This window comes from Protobothrops mucrosquamatus, unplaced genomic scaffold (genome assembly GCF_001527695.2).
Source record: "Protobothrops mucrosquamatus isolate PMUCROS unplaced genomic scaffold, P.Mucros_1.0 scaffold1365, whole genome shotgun sequence".
Lineage (NCBI taxonomy): Eukaryota > Metazoa > Chordata > Lepidosauria > Squamata > Viperidae > Protobothrops > Protobothrops mucrosquamatus.
In genome coordinates, this window is record NW_015387556.1 from 199,364 (window position 1) to 224,242 (window position 24,879).

The 24,879-nt window shown below is 37.3% G+C and overlaps 1 protein-coding gene across 1 annotated transcript in view; it reads left to right on the forward strand.

Annotated features, from left to right (window-relative positions):
• The window catches only part of CRB1 (crumbs cell polarity complex component 1), a 114,218-nt gene that overhangs the window by 8,995 nt on the left and 80,344 nt on the right, over positions 1-24,879 (forward strand). The window contains 6 exon segments of the mRNA XM_029285172.1: positions 912-1,499; positions 14,112-14,161; positions 14,163-14,284; positions 19,108-19,241; positions 21,711-21,749; positions 21,752-21,853. Of these exon segments, the coding sequence (XP_029141005.1) occupies positions 912-1,499; positions 14,112-14,161; positions 14,163-14,284; positions 19,108-19,241; positions 21,711-21,749; positions 21,752-21,853 (1,035 nt within the window).

Below are 24,879 nucleotides of genomic sequence, written 5' to 3' on the forward strand. Positions count from 1 at the left end.
AGAGAGAGAGAGAGAGAGAGAGAGAGAGAGAGAGAGAGAGAGAGAGAGAGAATTTTGCAGCTGTATAAAATAGCAGCACCTTTGAAAACTAGAAAAAACAGCAGCACCTTTAAAAACTAGAAAAATCAACTTCTTACTTTGCAATAGTTGATGGTTCTCCAAGCTATGACCTATCTAGATCTCTCCACAACACTCTGTATTTATATTTTAAATGATTGATACAGTAGGTTTTTTTTAACACACACACACACACACATATATTACATTTTATTTTATTTACGTTTAAAGTCACCCTATAGAAAGTTTGCCTGATACTTCCTACCATTCAACAAATTATAGTAGGTGCATGAAATATTATTTTCATGTTTAAATAGATCAAGGATTATGCTTACTGTTCTGCAGAACAGAAGCAAGGTGCATGATCTTCTACTGTCTTGAAATCCAGACTGAATACAGACAGAGTATTTTACAAAGGAAAGGGAATTGGGGGAGGGAGGCATGGGGGAGGAAAATGGGTGTGAATCAGAATGAATCCTTGTGCCAACTACAAAAGTTCAGCAATGTTTTATTTATTTTTGGGAGAGTCACTTTAAAGGTTTGTGAATTATTCCTATAACAGTAGAAGTAGAAATGAGAGTGCCTACTCATTTGGAAGAAAAACAGTTTACCTCAGAATAAGTATGGCAAAATAAATAATTGTAAAATAATTATGTATATAGAACTATAAGATATGTTTCTCCCAATATTGGCTTGTAGATGCTGATTATGGGATAGATATGCACTTTTAAGCCCAGGACAAGAGTCCCTATTAAACTAGAAAAAGGAGGTTGCAAGTTTTTCTTGCATAGCTCACTTGCTGATTTGCTGAAAGTTGTCTATTAATTTTTCTTTTGTGTTTCTATCATTTTTAGAATCACTTTGCATGAATGATGGCACCAAGTGCTTGTCCAATTCTTGCCAAAAAGAGTCTGAGTGCCACACTGCTGCCACGGCCACTAGTTGCCACTGTCTGGACTCATCAGTGGACATTTCTGCAGAAGACTGTATTAAAGAAACTTATGATCCTTGCTCTTCTCTCCCTTGCCTTCACAATGCTACTTGTGCGAGCATTCCTGGAAACCTTGACTTTACTTGTGATTGTCCCATGGGGTACACTGGCACTGTTTGTGAAACTGCCACTAGCTTGTGTGACTCATATTTCTGTAGGCATGGAGGCACTTGCCAGGATGCACCTAGTGGTCCCACCTGCTCCTGTGCTGAAGGATTCACAGGTGTACACTGTGAAACTGACATTGACAAATGCCTTTCCAGTCCTTGCCTCAATGGAGCTGTGTGCAGAGACAAGATCGGGGGATATTCCTGCTATTGTGTCCCAGGTTACCAAGGAAAGCACTGTGACCGGGAGGTGAATGAATGTATTTCTGAACCTTGCCTGAATGGTGCCACTTGTTTGAACCTCATAGGGAAGTATGAGTGCATTTGTCCTCTTGAGTACACAGGTAAGAACTCACAAAATTAGTATCCTGCAACCTATATTTTGCATCCCCCAAGACACATATATTCCAGACAGCTACTCAAGTCCCCTTGTTTTGGCAAACCTATGCAAATTGTATGAACAGCCACTGGAATCCTCTCATTTGGAAGCTGGAAGTTGGAAAATCAGCTCTGGGTATGTCAGCATGCAATGCACTATCTGTGGAATACATGGAGAAAAGATTCTCCGATTTGATGTTCTATTGCATTAGTGATGATGTTACCTAGGTGGGGTACTGAAATGTTTGCAAGCAAACAATCAAGCTCAAAGCACACCAAAGACCCCACATTTTAATATTTAATATTTGTGTATGTGTCTGATCAGCAGAGGGTACCTCACTCTCCATTGTAAGTATTGGGATATAATGTGGTAAATACTTAGTGTCCTCCTTGAGTTCCTTTTCCTTTCCATCCATTTCCCTTTTGAGAAAGTTTGCTGAACAAGGTATAACTATCTGGAACTCTGTTGACTTCTCTTTTGAAGCTGACCTTCCATAATTTCCATTGCTACCAGTCTTTACCTTCTTGGACCTCCATGCCTGCTTAGTTTTCCTATCGATCTGCTTGACCTACAGTACTGTATACAGCCTTCTCTCTCTCATGCTAGGAACTGTCAGTTTCATGCTGCTTTCTCCACTCAGCAGTGCTACACACTGTTTTCACATAACATATGCTGTGGTTTCACTTTCCCTTCATTTCACTTTACCAGCTGTAGACTGCAATCTCGTTATGGACCTAATACTCCCTTACCACTTCACCATGGGATTGCAGCTGCAGGGATTCTATAAGAATCATTCTAAATTATGCATCACACTTTCAGATCACCTTCATCAAAGGCCACCTCCGTCATCCCCCTCTTAGAAAGAGATATTTTCATATGTCCTGACAAGGTGGTTATGCATTCTGAAGCTTTGCCTTATCTCTCGTAAAGCTGCACATTTTTCAGCACATGACAATATTTCTGTGAATCTTAAATTCACTTTTGATTTTTATCTAGTTAGTAGATTATTGTCTTGCCTGTCAAAGTGTAGGATTATCTAACCACTGTTCAGTATGAATCATTTATAGGGTAAGTTCACAAATCCCAAGAAAAAAGCACAGTTGGAGATCAATGCAATATGTTCTTGTTTAACCTCACTTCACACAATATCATGTGAAACCTCACCATGAAATTTCCAATAATATTTCTTAATATTGCACATTGTTTCAATAGCCCATTCCTGCTTTTCAGCAACTGTACATAAAAAGGCAGAAGATATTTACTCGCAACTCAAATTTCTTCGCAAGTATGTTCCATTAAAACCACTGGAACTGATGTTTACAGTATAAGAGGCACTATCCGCCATTACTGAAATCAATACAATTAACTGCTGCTGTTTTGATGTTGGGCCTCTATTAAACAAAAATGCCAGCTTTTTTTTTCTTAAATATTCTAGTAGGCTATATTTCACAAGCTGATAAAATAGTATTATAAGGATTAAAAATGCAGTTAAATTGAAATTGCTCAGTGTTTTTTTATGAACCTGGTTCAATTTCATTCCTTGTGCTTATTTGATTGAATTTGTCCTCCAGAACCTCACTGGCACCATCATCTAATTGGCCCTTTGTATTATATCATCTCATTCGTCCTATAGTCTCTGAAGGGTAGATCAACTATGTATTTACTTTGGGAAAGAATAAGTATTGAAAGAAAGGGATGAAAGCAAAACAGGATGTGTGCTAACTAGATTTTGAAAGTAGGGCCTTCCACATTATCGCTGTTTTCATTCCCCAAATTGTGAGAAGCAATTCACTTCTGCTGGCTTGAAATGCTAAAAACAAAGGGAGAAAATTTGTGCTCCAAACTGCTGTAGCAACAAAAATACTCTCCCCTAGTTTCACTCAAATGGGGAACGAAGGGAGGAACCTTTGAAATCCAGTTGACCCAGTGCTTCAGGATCTCTTTGAACTCTTAAAGGGAAACTGTGAGACCTCACAGGACCCGAATGTTGGAGTCAGGAAGAGCAGAAAAGCAAATGTTCTCATCGGTGGGAAAATAGTTTGCAGCCATTTTAGCACCAAGTCAGCTGAGCTGGAAATAAATCAGCTCAGCTCTTCAGGGCCACTCATGTCCTGGGGACATCGCAGTCTGGACCTGCTTTCATACTGGCACAAATCCTCATGCTGAAGTGCCCTGAGTGCATTCCTGAATGTATGTTGTTGTCACGGAGAATTGTGTGGTTTCATCCTGAAAATTTTAATCAGGAGCATAGCTGACATGTAAAATTATCGAACCAAATAACCCTCCAACAAATTAAACTTAGTGAGCAATTTCTATAAAATAAGGTAGCAGATAACACATAGTGTACAAAAATATGATCGTGTTTACAGGACTGTAGACATTACGTCCTATCTCTTCTCCACCCCTGGGAAATAAATTGTCAAGGAGTCAGGAGTTATGTCAAAAAGTAAAAGTAGATCTTTTCTGTTGAGTGGCATAGACTTTGTGTTGACGTCTGCCTTCAGTTAAGATCCATCACATGGACACCAAATAATATTTCAAATAAAAAGTGTGTTGCTTTCCTGCCACCCTGCTGCTACCAGTATGTGTCTTGGTCCAGGGCAAGTGATGAGAAGAACTACACAGCCACAGGAAAGACAGAAAGGAGAGAGAGAGGAAAAGCCCATTAACTGCCGGTACAGCTGCTCTGAAATGATCACATTCAACCTGGACCTCCTGTTGTATGAGGGAAGCTGCATGACATGACTCTGTTAGCCAAACCAAAGGCAATAGCTGTGACCCAGGAATAAACTCCTTGATGAAGGGGAAGACAGGCTCGCCATTCAACAACAAGAAGAAAACTAGTATTAAAAAGTGAAAGGAGAAAATTAAATCATCCAGACAGGATTCGGGATTGCTCAGCAGGACTGATGGCCTAAATCAGGAAGAGAAACTTGAACATTAGATGGAAGAAAGAGTAGTATTGTCCTACTTCCAAACTTTCTGCCTCCCCCCATTTTCTTTTTCACATTTCACCAATCATTTGGCTGATTATTTACCTTGGAAAGTGCCATAGACAGAAACAGAGGTGTTCTTATGTATTTGTTGCTTCAGTCACCTTATCTAGAAGAACTTCTTCCTCCAATTACAAAATGTAGAAAGCTTTTTACAGTAGCATCATACTCTTTTCACTCATGCTTGCCCTACAGGGCATGGCAATGATGTGAATGTTGTTTATCTAAATAATAATAATTTTTTTAGCAAGTTTATCCTTATTTTGAATCTGATTGTCATTCAGCATCATTTATTATCTGGCTAGTTGGTCATGTAGGGATTGAGGAAAGAAGGAAAGGAAAGGAAAGGAAAGGAAAGGAAAGGAAAGGAAAGGAAAGGAAAGGAAAGAGAGAGGAGAGGAGAGGAGAGGAGGGGAAGGGAAAGGAAAGGAAAGGAAAGGAAATGTTCTCTTCCAATCTCACGTATTATCAAGCACATTGTCCTCTGTTTGTATCACAATTATTAACTTCTTTACTGAAAAAAAACAACCCACTGTTATCAGTTAAGCTTACTGACTAGCCCTACCTACCAGGAGGACAGTAGAACTGAAAGCTTAAAAGATTTAATTTCTGCAAACCTAAGGAAAGGTCAGTACCCTGAACTAAATAGGGAGGATAGGATTTTTAAGTATTCCTAAAGTGTGGTCAAGTTCTGCAGTGCTAAGAAATTCAAATTACTATTCCCCTTGTAATAATGCGTAATCCCTTTCTAGGATGGCTTTATTATATTTATGATCATAATCAGATGACTGCTTCTGGAGACACACTTTTAATTCAGCTATAGTTGAAATCAAAATAAGCCATTCAAAAGGACAGTACCGATCAGGGAAAACATTGAAAAAAGAAACACCCCCTATTTCTTCTACTTCTCCCATGGTTTTGCAGTTTTCCATCCAGTTGAAAACTCAGCCAATCCTGGGTCATTATGAAAATCTCTTTCTGGCAGTTCTGCCTTTGACTCTTTCCTGCTTAAGCACAATTTCAAGTAGAGACACCTATAGGAAAAAAAAAAACACAAGAGCAATCTCCCCAGTCACTAGTCCTCTTGCACATTCTAGGAGTGCTGTCTGTTTTTAAGTTTATTTTGTTTGGCTCCTTCAGTTTCAATAGCTTTGTTTAGGGAAGTATAGTACAAGAATCTGTACGAATTGCTAGAAGGGTTTAAAAACTGCGAAGAAAGTACGGCATAAAATATAAACCCAAAGAGATGTGCTGAGAAAACCGCTGGAGGATAGTTTCTAGCATCCATGCCTAAAATAATAAGAGTCATAATTCCATAAAGGGAAGCTTTCTGTTTCTGCAATAGTAAAATAGTGGGTTTTAAAGCCCACTTAACAGAATGATTTATCAGCGGCTCCTGCTGTTGTTCGGGTGGTTGTTTAGCTTTCTGCAGCTCACTGTGAGTGAGATGTGTTAAATGCACGAGCCAGAGGGAATCTTGCATGAATCTCCCAAGGTGTCTCTGCTGGTAATAAAAATCCTCATTTACTCAGTCAGAGGGAGCTTGCCTATTGCTATTAGCCCAGCCTGACACCATGAATCACAGTGGGAAATCATCCACCCTCATCTCATTTCCCTGGATTGTTAAAAAAAAGCTTATAACTTTTGATATGTATGCTGAGAGCTGGCAATAAATTAACCACGGTAATGCTAACCAAATGCTCTTGTTACCGGCTCTGGGTTGCAAGTTGCTCTGTGAGCTCTCCAGACAGTGTTCTGCAACTGATCTGCTGGGTGATTATTATTTTTTTTGTCCCCCTCCATCAAAGAGCTAAGAAATGTCTTGTATAATTTTCACTAGAAGGAAGGAGCTTAGGATGCCTGAATCACAGGGAAGACTGAACCTTTAGGCAATCAGGAGAGCAGTAGAGGAGAATCTGCATTTTTATTATGCTCATTATATATCTGTACCTATATATTCTTATATAGATATATCTTGTTCATAGTGCCTGGGTTGGACAGCTGTTAAATGATGGAGTGCAACTGGTGCTGGATATGCTGGAAATAAAAAAGTTGTGTTTCATTATTTAAACATTCATTAACCTGATGATAATATAGAATTCTCCAGAGAGATCAGTTTCCTGTGTTCCTGATGGGGCACTTATAAAGTGAAGTTAGATCTACCTTGAATAAAAGTGTTGACTATCAAAGTAAGCATTATACAGAAGGATACTGTGGATTTTCTTAGATAACATGTCAGCTAACAGATTAAACGTGGCTTGTTAAAAGATTGAAAATCATGTTCTATTGTTTTTTTTAAATGGCTAATGATGTTTCTTTGCTGGATGTCACTTCAACTTTGTTGGATTACACTTAGTACTTTTGTTGGAAGACAAAAGTCTATTTTATCTGCAAGGGTTTGTTAAGTGACAATTTTCTTTATCATGTTCGTTTCGTAACATGGAATAGATGGTAGACTATTGTTCAGCTTGTAGATGCAGCTTAAGGCCAATCACATAATTATTTGCCCAAGTTCCCATGCTGCTACTTCGTTTATTATCAAAATGCAATTTCTGACTTAAAATAATCCAAGCCTCACACACACACACACACACACACACACACACATACACATTTTGATAATAAATGAAGTAGCATGGGAACTTGGGCAAATAATTATGTGGTGGCCTTATATATTTTATATGTTTTATATGTGTGTGTGTATCTATATATATTTTCCATTGCCATGTATGTACTGTATATACTGTATATACTGTGTGTGTGTGTGTGTGTGTGTGTGTGTGTATTGCATGGATAGATTTTTATAGATGGAAAGAGTCTTTTGCTCAGTAGCCTAAGGGAAGTTATTTGTTTTGACAGACCAATGGCCTGATCCAGCAGAGCAAAATCAAGCCGTAGTTTCATGATAATGATAATGAGTGAGGAAGGTATATTTGTTTTAATATGGCTGTTCTGAGATATATATGTATACACAGTTCATTTAGTATTGTCACTGTGTTATCAAATGTTCACAGGGAATGGTTATTAACAACTCCTGACAGATTTACAGTCACTAGACAGTGTTTGTGGTGTGTGTGGGTGTTTGTGTGTAAACCTAATACTTATGACAATTTTTTTGAGTAACCTGCCCCTCCAATCCTCACTATTTGTCTATTGTTCCTTGGCATACTCTTTTTGTTATTCTTTTCCTAAACTTCAAATTGTTTCAACAATTGCAGAACATGTAGATTCTGTACACTTTGTGACATGAGAACAATTCTCAGGGTTAAATATATTGCCCGTTGTCTCAGTGCAAACAATATGATGTGTATGTCTAGAAATCTTTTCATTAACATCATGGTGGTCTGACTATATAGTTGCTTGCATACATGTTTTGAGAATAAAGCATGATTTTTGGGAGGAACAAGAGAACATGCATCTCACAAAATATTCATGCAAATCCGGTGTGAAACAGTTTTTACGATATTTCATGCACACCATTCATGTTTCACAATATGCCCGGCAAACATCACACTCATCAGCGCACTACCTCCATTCAAATGAAATGAATTCAAGCTTCAACCTGAATCTTTGAACTGAAACTGAATTTGTTGGAATGCTTTGAATTACTCTGGAGAGTTAAAAGTGATTTGGAATTTCATAGAATCTGAAGTTGGAAAGGACCTTTTAGGAAACTAAATTCAGCCCTCAATTCTAAGAATAAATTTTAATTAATGTTTCCATGATGTTTGGCTGTCCAGCCCTTATTGAATTCTTCCATGGAATAGAAACTCACCACTTCCCTTGGTAATTAGTTCTACTCAAACTGCTCTTACTCTTAGATAATAATTGAATACTCTTACTTGGTTTTCATCATATCAAAGAATATAATATTTTTCTATCCGTAGACTGGAGAAGGTATTAAACAATATAATGTATCTGCTGATATTGACCTATGCAGTTACCAATTAATTTTCTCATCTCTATAAATGCTCCTTGTCAAAGTGCTTGGAGGAATTGTGCTCTTCTATTTATTTCTCAGTCTTCACTTAGAATCGTTTAGGCAGTTCACCTGGAGAGATAGCAAGAGCTTTAAAGGAATTCTGCTACTCTTTTTAAAAGTCTGATTTCCTCTTTCTTGCATAATCCTTGAGATTTCCACAAATTTGTGTACTTTCCATATTGTTGCTTAACTCAGTCTGCCATATTATCTATAGTATAATTCCTATTAATCTCTGTGTAAATTAATAATGATTGTAAGCCCAGAAAAGCTAGCAGTGGTGAACTCATTTATCTTTTGTAAGAGTTACTTCAACTTTCAACAGTTGTTAAATATTATTTTATTTAAAATTTGGACTAAGATATTCTCCGCATTTTTATAAGCTCTTTGTTGGATACTTTGGAGATAGCAGTACCGTCCTTTCATTATTTTTATTATATCTTCCACAGAAGACATAAATGAAGTGGTAGAGGAACATATTTCAGAAGCTTTTTGTTATAAAATTCTTTCATCTATCTAGATGGCCCTTTGTTCGGTAAAGGATCTACCTGCTATTTTCACCCCACTCTGTTCAAAGTTGAAAAAGTTGCAGTTATTTTGATATTTCATAGACTATGGTTGAATATTTTGTTGAATCAAATCTTCAACTGGATTATATCAAACCTTTATGTCTTCAAATCTCAAATATGAATCAAATTTCAGCTGATTTGCACCCTTTTGATGTTTATGCCATAACCCAACTACCTTTTGCCTATGCTTTGATCCAAATCATGTAACAGTATGATATATTGTGCTCATAATATGGAAATATCTAAAACCAGTTTATCTCAGGATAGTAGGTGATACTTTATTGAATAAAATCTAATTCCCCTTTACAAAATTAGGGCTAGCAAATGAGTTGTATTTCATTGACAATAGTGTCCTCCATTGCATCTGAGATACCAGACAAATGTAGAGTCTAGAAAGCAACCCATATAGCTGATGTAGCTGTATTTTACAGACAGCAACTCAGAAGGACTGTGCAGAAATTGCCAGGTATGTCACCTGAGACAGTTGCTTCACTGTGCCTTATGGTATGTTTGGATTGGCTGAGTCTATGGAATTCATTAGTTAGTTAGACCAAGGAAACAGCCATGATGAAACCTGATGCATAAATGTTGATATTTGTAGCAAATCCAAGCATGATAGCTCCATACCAAAAGTTGGTGTCCTGTTATCCTGTTATTTCCCTCACAACCAGCATAACCAGCACAACCGAATGCTTGAAAAGATCACGGCTCTTCAGGAAGATAGACACAAGAAGGTTTAATCTGTTAGCATCTTAAATTGCACATCAAGCAATTTATATAAAGAATAATGGTCAAATGCAAGTGACAACTTGGGTTATTTCAGTAGTTTGAATTTAAAGACCCAGATTGTTGTTTGTTATAAAAAAAATGTTTTCAATGATCAATAGGCAAAACAACTTGTTATTGGGGGGGAGGAAATGAAAATGCATACCACACACAGACACACACTATTCTCTTTTAGGGTAAGCAGCATTATGCAGAATCAGAAAAAGGAGTAAGAAATAGCAAAAGAAATTAAGACATTAGATAAGAAAAGGAAACATAGTTAAAAATAATTTACATCGTCTTGTCACAATGCTTCTTCATTATTTTCTTTGCAACAAAAATCCTTCCACTTTATTCATGTCACATTGCCTGCTATTTTTTAAACATCTTACCTCTGTTTTTCAGGATTTCACTAACTTTGCTTTTCCCTTTCAATAAGTTCACTCTTCCTACATATGTTTGTTTTGCAAGTCAATATTCATTCTGCCTCTCACAAAGCCATCTCAATGCATTTCTTTCATCACTCACTTCTGTTCTTAGGGCACATTAATTCAGCATTTAGTCAGTCCTAACCTTATCACTTCTAATTTTATCACATACACTTGTTAAGTGTCCCACTCCCACCTTATTCAGTTTTTCCGGGCATACTCAATTCTCACTTGCATATAACAAAGTGAGCTGAAGTACATTATTAAACATAGCAATTGTTGCTTCATTTGATAAATATTCATTTCTTGCAAGAAATCACATAATACCACTTTTCTATTAGAGTTTGAACATCTTAATTTTTTTTTCATATTTTTCATCTTAAGTAAGCATTCTACCAGGGTATAAAATTCATCCACTTGCTGTAGTTTTTCACAATGTAGGTATAACTTGTAATTGTTCCCTCCATTTTTCTGTCAAACACCACTACTTTGGTCTTTTACATTTTTTTTAGATTCATACAACTTGTTGCATCATACAAACAATTTGCAGCAAAATAATAATAATAATAATAATAATAATAATAATAATAATAATAATAATAATAATAATGATAAAGTTGGAAGGGACCTTGGAGGTCATCTAGTCCAACCACCTGCTCAGGCAGGAAACCCTATACCATTTCGGACAAATGGCTGTCCAGTTTTTTCTTAAAAACTTCCAGGGTTGAAGCATTCACCGCTTCTGGAGGCAGGTTGTTCCACTGGTTAATTGTTCTAACTGTCAGGAAGTTTCGCCTTAGTTCTAGGCTGCTTCTCTCTTTGGTTAGTTTCCACCCATTGCTTCTTGTCCTGCCTTCAGGCGCTTTGGAAAATAGCTTGATTCCCTCTTCTTTGTGGCAGCCCCTGAGATATTGGAACACTGCTATCATGTCCCCCCTCGTCCTTCTCTTCATTAAACTAGAAATACCCAATTCCAGCAACCGTTCCTTATATGTTTTAGCCTCCAGTCCCCTTATCATCTTTGTTGCTCTTCTCTGTACTCTTTCTAGAGTCTCAACATCTTTTTTACATTGTGGTGACCAAAACTGGATGCAGTATTCCAAGTGTGGCCTTACCAAAGCATTGTAAAGTGGTATTAATACTTCACGTGATCTTGATTCTATCCCTGTTAATGCAGCCCAGCACTCTGTTGGCTTTTTTGGCAGCTGCAGCACACTGCTGGCTCATATTTAAATGATTGTCCACTAGGACTCCGAGATCCCTCTCACAGTTACTACTATTGAGCAAGGTACCCCCTATACTATACCTGTACATTTGGTTTTTCTTGCCTAAATGTAGAACCTTACTTTTTTCACCATTGAATTTCATTTTGTTAGATAGTGCCCAGTGTTCAAGTCTGTCCAGATCCTCCTGTATCCTAAGCCTGTCTTCTGGAGCGTTGGCTATTCCTGCCAGCTTGGTGTCGTCTGCAAATTTGATGAGTTCCCCATCTATCCCCTCGTCCAGATCGTTGATGAAGATGTTGAAGAGCACTGGGCCCAGAACAGAGCCCTGGGGCACCCCACTACACACTTCCCTCCATGTAGATGTGGTTCCATTGAGGACCACACGCTGAGTACGGCCGGTCAGCCAGCTACAGATCCATCTGGTGGTGATGCTATCTAACCCGCATTTTTCTATCTTATCAAGTAGTAGGTTGTGCTCTACTTTGTCAAATGCCTTACTGAAGTCCAAGTAAATTATATCCACAGCATTCCTCTGGTCCACTAATTTTGTCAATTGGTCAAAGAATGCAATAAGATTTGTCTGGCATGATCTGTTCATTCATTGGGGAATTGTTGCTTAGATATATTATACATCCACATCACCAACCCACACACTGCTAATATCACCATAAGTACTCCTTGTACTCTTATCCATAAGTACATTAAACAATCAGTGAGACATCATTCATCTTTGTCTTATCCCAGTTCAAGGTGAACCATGTTTATTCTCACATATGCTTCTCTAATAGTCCTTGTACTGCAGTCATAAAATATAATGTAATTCAATATTCATGTAAAACATTCCATACCTTGAGCCAATTAACTTTATCAGACACTTTCTCTAAATTTACAGAGTACGATAAACATTGTTACATTAATAGCAATACAATAGCACTTAAATTATATACCACTTCACAGTGCTTTACAGCACACACTGGGCAATTTACAGAGTCTGCATATTGCCACCAACAATCTGGCTCCTCATTTTACCAACCTCGGAAAGATGGAATGCTGAGTCAACCTTGAACTGATCAGGATCGAACTCCTGACTGTGGACAAAGTTAGCTGCCAATACTAGTCTTTAATCACTGTGCCATCACAGCCATTAATGTGTTTTTCAGTTGACTTACTAAGTTGACTTACTAAAATCATGATCTGCATACTCCCTGCCTGACCGATCCATATTGCAATATTTTCAGAAGTAGTTTGCCAGTACCTTCTTCAGGAATGTTTTTATATCTCCCATTCAATTGGTCTTCATGCTTAAGGGAAGATTAGAACATAGCTCTACCATGTCCTAGTCTAGCACCTTTAACTACTATAAAATAGAAAGTTGTCTCTCAGTTAATTTTTCCATAGTGGTAACACACAATAATAAATTCAAAGATTCTCTATAAAAAAAACCTCCACAAAGAATTCTAAACATTAAATATTATAATCTTATAGTGATGCTAACCACATCAACAACATTTTTGGTTTGATAAAGTCAAATGAATTAATGCTTTGGCTAAACATGGAATATATACGTATAGTTTAGTAAACAATTAGGGTACTTCCTTAATTTTTCTCATACATTTTTATGATAGACATTTTAGATCATGATTCAGAATTAAACTTACATCCTTTACTTCTTTACAGGTATTCATCAGACCTTTTTTAGACAACCTTCATTCAGATCTATTACATCAGGCATGTTAAACTCGCGACGTCACGTGACGTCGTGCGACGTATCGGAGCTTTTTCTCCATTGCCGGTAATGGGGTGGGCGCAGTTTTGGGATGACGCGTCTGGCCCACAGGCTGGCAGTTTGACACCCCTGTATTACATCCTTTCCCTTTCTTACAGGTTTATAGACACCGAATGTATTTATTTTTCCATCATTCATTTCAATAGTAAATTAATATTCTTTACAATATAATCCTGTTATCTTCCAAGTCACAGCCCATAAGCTATTATTATCATGAGCTGTTTTTGGTCAGCTAGGGCTTTCACATAACATATAGAGAACTAGGTTACTAGCCTTATTCATACCTGTGCCACAATGAACCTTCCCTGCTAAGGTCAGCATCAAACTCATTTGGTACATTTTGACCTGCTTTGCAAGGGTTTCTTTGGAGCAGGTAAATGATGCGAAAAACCTAGACATAACTAAGCAATCAAAGTCCACCCCTTTATATGTGCATGCAATGCATACAACATGCATGAAGAAGTGAAGGAACTTAATTTCCTGATCACATCCAGCATTTTGCTGTTGTTGGTTCTCCCTGTGAACCTGGTCAATTTCAGAACCTTAGCAAAGAACGTTCATTGGATAGAATAATGTTATACTTTAAAGCTGTCTCCAAGGAAGTAAGTCAGTTACCGGACCCTACAGACAAGAACGTTAGAAAATTAGAACTGTGCTTTTTGTCCTCATTAAAATCTAAATTTCTGCCTCTTCCCCGAGATATGAAACAAAAATAATCACTGTAAGATTTGGGAAGCAAAATATTTTTAAATCATATATAAGCCTATAAACTGTCGTCCATTTTCAGAACAGGCACTTCTGACATGTCTTCAAATCCAACTTTCACTGCAGGTATCAACTGCGAACTAGAAATCAGTGGATGTTTGTCAGAGCCTTGTCTGAAATGATGAAGCCTGTCATGATATTCTAGGTGGCTATTACTGTTCCTGTCCACTTGGCTTCCTTGGTGATCGCTGTGCCATCAACAATGATGAATGTGCAAGTCAACCATGTCAGTGCATGGGGTCAGCGCATGGATTATATCAATGTATGTCCTCTTACATATTGGATGACTTGTTTACAGCAGATGCTGAGTGCTTTTTTTGTTCCACCTAACTTTCTGAAAACACCTGAAGGTCATGTAGATAAACGTGTGCATTTTAAGACTGGACATTGATTCACTAATTGCAACTGAAATTTGGATGAATTAGAAAATGCAGGTAGACCTGCAAACTTACAATAGTTTGTTTAAGCACTGTTCAAAGTTACAACAGCACTGGAAAAAGTGACATGACCATTTTTCATACTTACGACTGTTGCAACATCCCCATGGTTGAGTGATCCAAATCCAGACACCTGGCAACTGACTCCTATTTATGATGATTGCAATGTCCTGGGGTCATGTGCTCACCTTTTGTGACCTTCTGACAAACAAAATCAAGGGGGAAGCCAGATTCACTTAACAACCATGTTACTAACTTAACAACTGCAGTGATTCACTTAACAATTGTCACAAGAAAGGTGCTAAAATGGGGCAAACAATTGTCACAAGAAAGGTGCTAAAATGGGGCACTTAACAAATGTCTCACTTAGCAACAGAAATTTTGGGGTCAGTTGTGGTCATAAGTCAAGGACTATCTATATAGCCAGAAACAAAACAAAACAAAAACCCAAACAAATCTTATTCTTATTTCAACAGTTTAGTATTTAAGATCCATTTTATCTCTTTAAGATCTATAATTTAGACCCAACAGTTTGTTCCATTAGGTCTCTTTCGGTTTGAACATGGATTATTTCATCATATTTGCTATGTTATCAGTGTTACGATGAATATTAGTTTTAGTATTTACTTTGCTGTAATATGTGATACAGGAAACAGTCTCATGAGTTATTTAATAAATAGAACTCTGGAGCCTTTACATCAGATAAGAAGGGGTAACAAGTTGTTGGGGAAAAAAACAAGATTTTTTGTTGTTGTTTTGTTTCCTTTTTTTCCAAAGCTGTTTGGAATAAATGGGGGGGGGGGAACCTGTTTTTTCCCCCAATTTTTCCAGTTTTTTCCCAGGCCTTCCCATCTTTAGTAAGAACAGGGGGAAAAAAGATTGAGTTTAGGCTACAATCATGAAATTGGAATCATCAATAGAGGAAGGCATAAACTGGCATGAATTAGGCAGCTGTAGACGTCGTAAATGCAACATCTGGCTCATCTTCACTGAACTTGAAAACCACTGGAGACTGGACTAAGAAATGCCAGGACTGTAGTTTAGACTAGATATCCAACAACTGTTCTGATAGATAGGAGATAATAGAGAACCACTTCCTAACAGCCATCAAGAAGACAATATGGATTCGTCCATGAAAACAACAGGACTTGAGTTCAACTCAAAAGACACTTTACTAAGGCTGTGCACTGATCCAGATTCAAAGGAGAAAAAGTGATTCTGAGTATGAGGATACATACCTAAATACTTCTTTTCCTGGGATTGCATAGCAGAAGCTGCATCACTCCAAGAATAGAGATCGCTTCTTTAAGGATTTGCTGAGAGGTGTGGCACAAGGGAACCCTCATGCTTGGAAAATCCCCCCCCCCTTTGGAACTTGGAGTGTGGTGCTGCTCTCGATTTCATCTTAGGCATCACACAGATTTTAGGTTAAAAAAAAAACAGTCATACAAAAATGGATTGCTGCATTGTGGAAAAATGAAATCTAATACAGTAGTTACAGCTGGTGGTTTGTAACTACATAAGATTTTAGGATTCTCTACCTGTTTACCCCATCTATCGATGAATATGGAATCTTTCCCAAATAGCTGCATTTAAAAAAAATATATATTGCTGCTGTTAGATCGCGCAGGCAGTAAGACACGAGTCGAGTGACAGTCAGCTCTTGGTTTATTGGCAAGGCATAAAGTAAATCCGGACTGGCTCTCTGGGCCAGGGGAGCCCTCTTTTATGGGATTCCCCTGGCTTGTAATCACACAATTCCATTGGCTGGCAAGACCCTGTTGCTAGTTAGCCAACCAGCAACGGGCATGAAACTGTATGCAGATGGAGAAGGGCAATCACCCTTAATGGACGATCAATGGTGAAGGGCAATCACCCTTAATGGGCGATCAATGGTGAAAGGCAATCACCCTTAATGGGTGATCAGGATATGCATAGGGGATTAAGGGGGGGGAATACAAAGAACACAACAGCTGCTTTATAATCAAGGACACATTTTAAATTAAAATAATCAAGGCACTTTTCAAAATTTGATTTCCATTGTTTTCCTCCATTTCTTTTCATGTCTCCTTCTAATATAGCATTGCACAAACCTGAAATTTCCCCTAAAGATTCCTTTCCTACTCTTTGTCTTGTATGTGGGAGGGTGTGTATATGTTTGTGTGTGTGTGTGTGTGTGTGTGTGTGCCAATTTAATTACATAAATAAGGAGAACCTCAATACCCAAAACAGAAATGATAGTTTTGATAAAGGTAGGGTCCCATTCAAGCTTCAAAATGTAAATCAATGCATTGTCCTATCAGAAAAGACCAGACATTGTACTGGAGTAAAGTACCCTTTTTGTTATATTAAACAATAGCTTTTATTTATGCTGCTGTACAAAGGAGATAATCAAGCTGTCTACTGAAGTAATGGTTCTGGTAACAAGGTCAGGGCGTCTGCTCTTAATAGATTAAAAATATGCAGCTTTATACACAAGGTGGAATATGTGGATTCCCAAAAAACCAAATTGTTTTGTTATTTTCTTTGGCAGAGCAATTTTAGAGTCCAGATGGTAGGGTAGGAGATTATAAAAAAAAATTATAACAAGCTGGAAGAGATTCTATGGCCAACGCTTATCTTTAAATAAAACTAGTACAGTATCTTAGCTCCTTGGTTAAGTTTTTTGGGAAGAAAAGGATAGACATTAGCAAGTTGTTCCTTTTGACTCATTCAGTACTTTGACTTTATGAGTATTCTCCTTTATTGGTTTTGACTCATTCATCTAGTCCCAAAATCCTCTAGTGAACTCATGCAGAAAATATTGAGCATTAATTGCCCCCAAAAATAATGCAGGCACTATGCAAAATGCAGCAAAGTACTCTTGAATATTTTATGGTGTTCTTTATTTGCAGATGTTCTCTGTATATAACAGGATGTTTCAACCGGATGTTTTTTTTTTACCATTGTTCCAGAGAGTATCTTCAGTATAACTTCATCTATCTTTAATAGCATTGCACAACTACAATACAAAATACTACAAAATACATTACATGTTTCAGTTCTGCTACTTGTAAGTGTGAATGTGTTTTTCTTCTGCCACAATTAAAAACTGTATCACACTTAATTACAACCATGCAAATGCTTATGACAGACCATAATAGCACATAAATTCAATGGAATTATACACACACAATACAACACAAAATATAGCTATCCCAAGAAAGCCAAGTTAATATAACATAAATAATCATAACTTGACTTTCACTGTTGCAGAAAACTAAACCATTCTAGTTATTCCTAATATATACCTGGTGGGGTAACAGCAATCTTATTATGAATATATGTATGTGTGTGCTTAAATATATTTGCATAAGTCCTCTTGCTATCTATATATATTAGAGAGTTGTGTGTATAACTATTTCTTAAATCCTAAAAGGCTTTGTTTAGAGAAACAGTATTGTCTGATCTGGTACTCCATATTTTTCAAATTTTTCAGTCCCAAACCACTCAATTGTACAACCCTTGTATTCCAAAGAATCCATTGAACGAGCATTTTCAATTCAATTACAATTTTTTCTTTTCTGTCAATCTTTTCCTGAAGTCTGACCTACATATATAATCTCCCACCCTGTCACAGAAGAATACATATATCCTATCTTAATTTTATGTACTGCAGTGTATTGTTCTAATGAATATTTTTATGGAAATTGGAATAGATGAAAGCCCCAAATTGTCTCAGAGGAATTCTGATAGAATTTTTTTTTTTTTTAAGAGTGCTAGTCTCAGCAGCAGCTTTTGCTTTCAGCCTGGTCTTGAAGTTGGATCAATGAGGAGGGATTATGTTTGTAGATAATGAGATGCACATTCAGGAATATGCACAGAAATACAAATATGAAAAAATAAAAAATAAAACTAGGATTCTCAGTTTCATTTCAGTTTTGAATGACTAGTAAAACATGGGAAAAAATTTCACTTTTTCACCTAAGCATTAAAGGTGATTACAAAGAATCTACATTCAAAGCCACCCATCCCAATTACGTGTGAAAATGATGGATTGTATTAATAGGTAAAATGAAAAAAAAGAGAAGAGGAAAAGAAATGAGGTTTCTCAGTGGTGCTGGAAAAGACTAGCTAAAGAAAACAGGATTTGTAAAAAAGGAGAATTAATATCTTAGATGGGAAATTTTCAGGGAAATGAGACTCCTGCCTTACCAATAAACAGCCATTAAAACAAGACTTCCTAATTTTGAAGTCATTTTGGTAAAACTAATCTGCCCCTTCCCTGACAGCAGAGGGGTGGTGGGAATACAGTAAAGCAATGGGAAAGGATTGGATGCACACCTTTTATTTTTAATACGGTTTAGTTGCATTGTTTTAAAGTGATGCTTCAGCACATTGAACAAGGGTGGCTTAGAACACATTAAAAATAAACACATTGCAGCCCCCAAACCAGTGATCTAAGCAATGTGACATAGTCCTACGGAGCAAAATATGTTCCCTGCTCCTGCATTAGATCATTTCTAAAGGCTCACTGCTAGCCGTGCAGGGTTTCTTCCCACAGGAGAGATAAGACTACACAATTGTTCAGATCAAAAATATGGACCCAAAAAAATATGTCTGTGTTTTCTTCTATTGCAATGCAGATATAGCTGCAATTGCAATGAATACATGGGTCTGCGTTGTGCAATACCTGTTCCCTTCTGCTGATCACATCCATGTCATAATAATGGTACCTGTGAACATACCACAGAGGGTTACACGTGTCACTGCTGGCCAGGTAATCTGCACATTATTTCATAAGCATGCATCTCTGCTGGTTATCTTTTGCTGAATGTATGAGCAGCTCTTATATTCAGGGAGGGGATTCCTCTCTCTTTTTTGTTTTTATTATTTTTTATAGTTTTGTCTTATATTTTTCTGTTTTATTAAAGTGAAAAAAACATGCATTTCTGTAATAGTGGCATATACCTCCTGGAAAGTAAGCAGACATCGTTAAACATCTCAACTTAAGCAATATAGAAGCCTGAACTAGATTCCAAAAAAATATTTAGGATACATGTTCCATATCCTGATTTAGCATACAGCATTTATTTTATTGCTGCTCACAAGAAATAGGGGCAAAATGGGCCCTGGTGTTCCAGTTTGGATCAATGAAAGTCCAACTTAGCCCATTATGATGATTCTGCAGAATGCTGGCAATAGTATCAAGCTTAAAGCTTGGCCCTTTTAGTATTAAGGGTGAAAAAGTCACCTTTAAAAATCAAAACGTAAGAAAATAAAAACTTGGTTTTAAACAGCTGCTCCCCTTCCTTCTCTCTGGCACCTTCATAGAATACCTGTGACTCTCTCACTAATTTTAGAACTGTGACCTCAATTGTCTTTCGAGTAAGCTCTTTGTGGATGTATTAATTACTTGGATTAAATGGACACCGTATTGGATTAAAAAGAATAATGTATTTCTTAACTACGTATTAAGAAGCATCTGAAATTGTAAAATGATTCTAAATGTAGTAAGAAGAAAAGGTTGCTGCAATAAGTAGCATCAGTTCCACTGGATCTCAGCATACCATTCCTTTGGAAGTCATTTGGGGAAGTTGTAAAACAAACAAGCTGCTATTTGAAAGTCTTAAGATTAGCATTAGGGTTGGGTCCTAACTGCACTGCCTTCCCTTCCTGCAATCAGGAATGGTACACATTAAGGAAAAGGGAACAGAAACACGTCTATGGAATACTAGTAGGCTTGAATATTCTGTAATCAGACTGTACTGGCTATATTCAGGCCACATTTAGATATTGTCAGGCACAAGAGACCAGGTCCACATGTAAGATTCAATTAAACTGATTTATTGCTAAAAGCCTATGCACAGAAATTTCTCAACTAACTGTCAGCACCTGGTAATTTTGCTTCTGGCTATGTAGAGTTTGTAGGCTGATTCCTCTTTTAATTCCACCCTCAGTTTCTGCTATTCCTTTTCCTACAGATATCACACTAACTTGTAAAATGCTTGTCTTAGAATATTGGATTAATATAATAACACTGCAGATTGAGATTGGTAAAACATGTTTTTTAGCTTACAGGCCCTCTGAGTACACTCTTGTTCCAATTTTGGCTCCAGATTTAACCATTCCCATGTTATTGGCTTGTTTCAATTGCTGACTTAGTATTTTTCTGGCTCTTCACTGATTTATATGAAACTGGACCAAAGGTTTGGGGTGGGGGTAACTTCCACCAATGTGCTATGATAAAGGACCATGCACCTGGTTCGACTTTAGACAGCCCTGCCTCCCTCCTTAGTAAACACTATAAAAAGAAGCAAACCAGGTTTATAAGAATGCTGTGTAGGATGACCAAGGAACAATAAATAGGTTGGCTCTCTCCTTGATTAGTTTCCATCCATTGCTTCTTGTTCTGTCTTCAGGTGCCTTGGAGAATAGATTGATTTCCCCCTCTTCCTTGTGGCAGCCCCTTAGATATTGGAATACTGCTTCAATGGCATGTTCATGGAGCTATTAGGAGAAGTCATCCATTAGTTGGGAAGCAATATTGTCAATAGATGACATCATATTATACATTGCCAACCCAGGTTAAGTAGGTGATGCTACTGAAGTCGTGGAACCTAAGCAAGATAGAATAGCTGTACTACTTCTTAGAGGAGAAGTATCCTTGAGGAGCAATTGCATGACCAGGGTGTGTGGGTGCTCTTTCTGGACTCCTGCTGAATGGTCAGGAGAAACTCAACTAGTATGCCAATTGCTGCCCTGTTTGGAGTTGGAGGATCTTGCATGCTGTTGTTATGCCCTCATGACTACTCATTTGGGCTTCTGCAATACTCTCCACATGGGACTATCTTTGATAACCACTTTGAGATTACACTATTGGTACAAAATACAGCAACCTACCTATTAGTCGGTGCTGGGTGCTATAGAGATATTATACTGTATTTCTGCTGTTAGTGCCGCATTGTATGCTAGTAGGTTTTTGGGTGCAATTCAAAGTTCTGGTGCCATAAGGAAGCATCTTTTGTATGTGGCATATTTCCACCCAATTATGACATACGCACATTGTATCTCAAACAAATGCACATACAACTAATTTCTTTTCTTAACTCTTCATTGACCCTCCTTTAAAGCCCTTCACATATCCTCTAATACTTTCACGTTGTTGCTTCCAAGGTTACCACTAGAAGCCCCAATCAGAAATAAGGGCAATAATTCACAATTCTTTCTATTGTTTTCAATACTACAGGGTACATAGGTTTTCACTGTGAAATAGACATCAATGAATGTAGCATTGGTCAAACTGGTATGGAAAAATTCTAGAACTATCCTCAGTGTTTAGCTACCATAAAGCAACAGGTTATGTGTGCAACTGTCCTTCTGGATTCACAGGTGAGCCTCCAGCTCTGTCAATTTGGTGCACTACACTTGTGTTATAATCAGAAGGGTCCCCCTGGTGGATAACTACTATAATGACTGAGAGTTGTTTCATTATTTCAAGTGATACTTTCATAGAGGAGATTACAATACAAAGTGATGTGCAAGAAATAAATAGTTCTAAATTTTTCTATGCATATGATTGATAAGAAAATAGACATTCCTCTTATGAGTGGCTATCAATTCTCTGTGAATACAATATTGGTAAAGGGTATCCACTGTATATAGCAATGGCATATTACTGTAGCTACTTCCTAAAGTGGAATATTTTCCAAACGCTTGGAATTAGAAAAATTCCCCCAAACGTTTTCTTTTGTCTTAAATCAAAATGTAATTTAATATGTTTATTTATTTGACATGTGGTTCATTTGCTTGGTATTGGAGATTGAACTAATTAACTGATAGGTTTTTATGCATTTAAAATGTCAGTCTGACGGTTTTAAAAAGGATGTACCGGTAAACTGAATTAAGTCTGTATGCCATATAAATGACTCAGGAGTTCTTTCTACAAAAAGTATTTTGGAATTGAAATGAAAATGCAATTAAGAAAAATATTCAGGTATAGCTTAAATATCACACTGAAACACAAGACCAACCAAGGGAAAGGCTGTAATATTAAGCAACAGAGAACTTTATTACCCTCTAGCCATTACATCTCTTTCCAAAATCTTCTGTAGGCCCACAAACATTTCCATTAAAAGTTGTTTTTATCATAATTTTAGCAAATTTTTAAGACAAGAATCTTCAGGAATATGCCATTCTATTACATTTCTTACATTTTAAAGAACAATTATATATAAAGAGAAAAGTTTGCCAATGGTTTATTTTCTCACAATATTCACTGCATTTATAATAATCACATAATTGGTACAGTCTTTTTTTTTATTAAAAACATTTGAGGAATACTATATATTTCTTCAGGAATGCTGATTCTTATAGGCTTGAATAACATGCTCACACACAAACACACATATTCATCTATACAATGGAACGATGGATAACAAAATATGCTTTACATCAACCCTATAAAGAAGATGCTGTACTATAAACAGCTATAAACAGTTGCTTATCTTCAGGCATGTCCTGATTGCCTTCATTTTGAATGTAGGAAAAGGCTTACCATGTTTCCACGAAAATAAGACCTGGTCTTATTTTATTTTTTTGCCTTCAAAAGAGGCACCAGCTCTTATTTTCGGGTGATGTCTTACCCACTTCCTTTAGGACCACCCTAGCCAGGTCTCCAACACCTCGACACCTGCCTCGCCTCACCAACCCACTTCTTCTGCAGCTGCTCGCTTCCAGCCTCCATTTTGAGAGGCCTTCAGGAAAGGCCAAAAATTGAGTTCTGGATTGATCAGTGCGGCGCCCCCTGGGCTCCATTTCACTATCAGAGGCCTTCATGCAAACAAATGCAATGGAGTGGGCAGGGTCTTAAGTATGGCTTATTTTTGGGGTAGGGCTTATATTGGGTGCACATGTAAAAATCAAGCTAGGGCTTATTTTGGGGGGTAAGTCTTATTTTCGGGAAAACATGGTAGACATCTGGGGTAGAGCATGTGCTTTGAAAGTGCAAAGTTACCGATTTGATTTTCAAGTTGTAAAGATTCCTCTGACAAACTTGGAGAAATCCCTTTTGGTTACTATAGATGTTACTAAATTAATTTCAAGCCACAGGATGTTTGAGCTAAGATGGCTCCTATTTTCTGCTATGAATGCATGTCATAGCATGGCATAACATATTGCTACTATTAGTATTTCTCCTTAGATAAGGATTTGTACTGGTATTTCAACTTTCATGGAAATCTTTCCATGTTAGTAAAGGAATTTACTAACAGCAGGGAATTTCAGGAACTTAAAATCAGTTAGTGCAGGAAGTTTGCAAGGTCTGATAACTTGTCTTGTTGACTTCATGAACCAAAGCATTCTGTGAAGCAGCTCAGGTACTCCTATGAATTCATACTTCTGAAATATATTAATACTACAAATGCCTTTCAGCATATCTGCTTTTACCAGTCTTTTGAATGAGAAACTCCGGAGATATTTTCAGGCATTCTATCTTACCAGATGTCAGATGTCAACACTAGTGATCCTTAGATTAATGGGCTCTGATAACTAGCTGAAGATGTTGATACTAACACCAGAGCAATTGCCAGAACAGAGTTTGAAAGTTACTCCATGAAAACTTCTGAGGGACTCTAGTGGTGGAGAAAACTAAACACTACAGTGATGGTAGTAGTAATTCTTTCTATTTCACAGAGAGGCATAAAGGCTGTCAGAATGATCTGAAGACTAAGTGAATGCATCTATCAATAACCTTTTTTTTCTGTTAGCAATGACCACACATTAATAAGCTTTATTCCTAATAATTCTTCCAGGATCAGTGACCTGTACCCTTGTATTGTATTGTTTTGGTTATTTTTGGTCATAAACCAGCATAAAACCCATTTATAGCATTTTTCAACAGATTGGTCAATCTGCATGATAATTTTGAAATCAGTTGCCTTCTTTGACAGATGAATTTTAGGATTTATTTAGAATGAATTTACCAATAGTTATGGCCAGTGAGCCTATGCAAAGGTTCGAAAGGGCTTCAGTTTGATAAAGCTTCAGTCAAATCACACAACTGAAGCAGATTCACAGATCAAAGCAATGATTTGCTTTGAAGCAGTGAACTGAATCAGGCACTTTTGAAATGCTTTGTAGCTTTTCAAAGAGCTTTGCAGATTTAGTGGCTTTTCTGCTGCTTTTGGCCAGCTACAAGCTTTAACTCTTTGCTTGTGTTAATGGAAAGTTCCACTTTAAAATGCCGCCACCAAGAAAACTAAACCCACAACTCGGCTCTCAGCATTTTAAGCATAGGTCCATAGTTACCCTTACTTTGCAATTTTGTACAGTCTGGACAGGTTTAAGATTCTTGACAGTGTATGAATTGGTGCCAGGTTAATATTTACAAGCAGTGCCTGTACCTTTCCTGTTCTAAA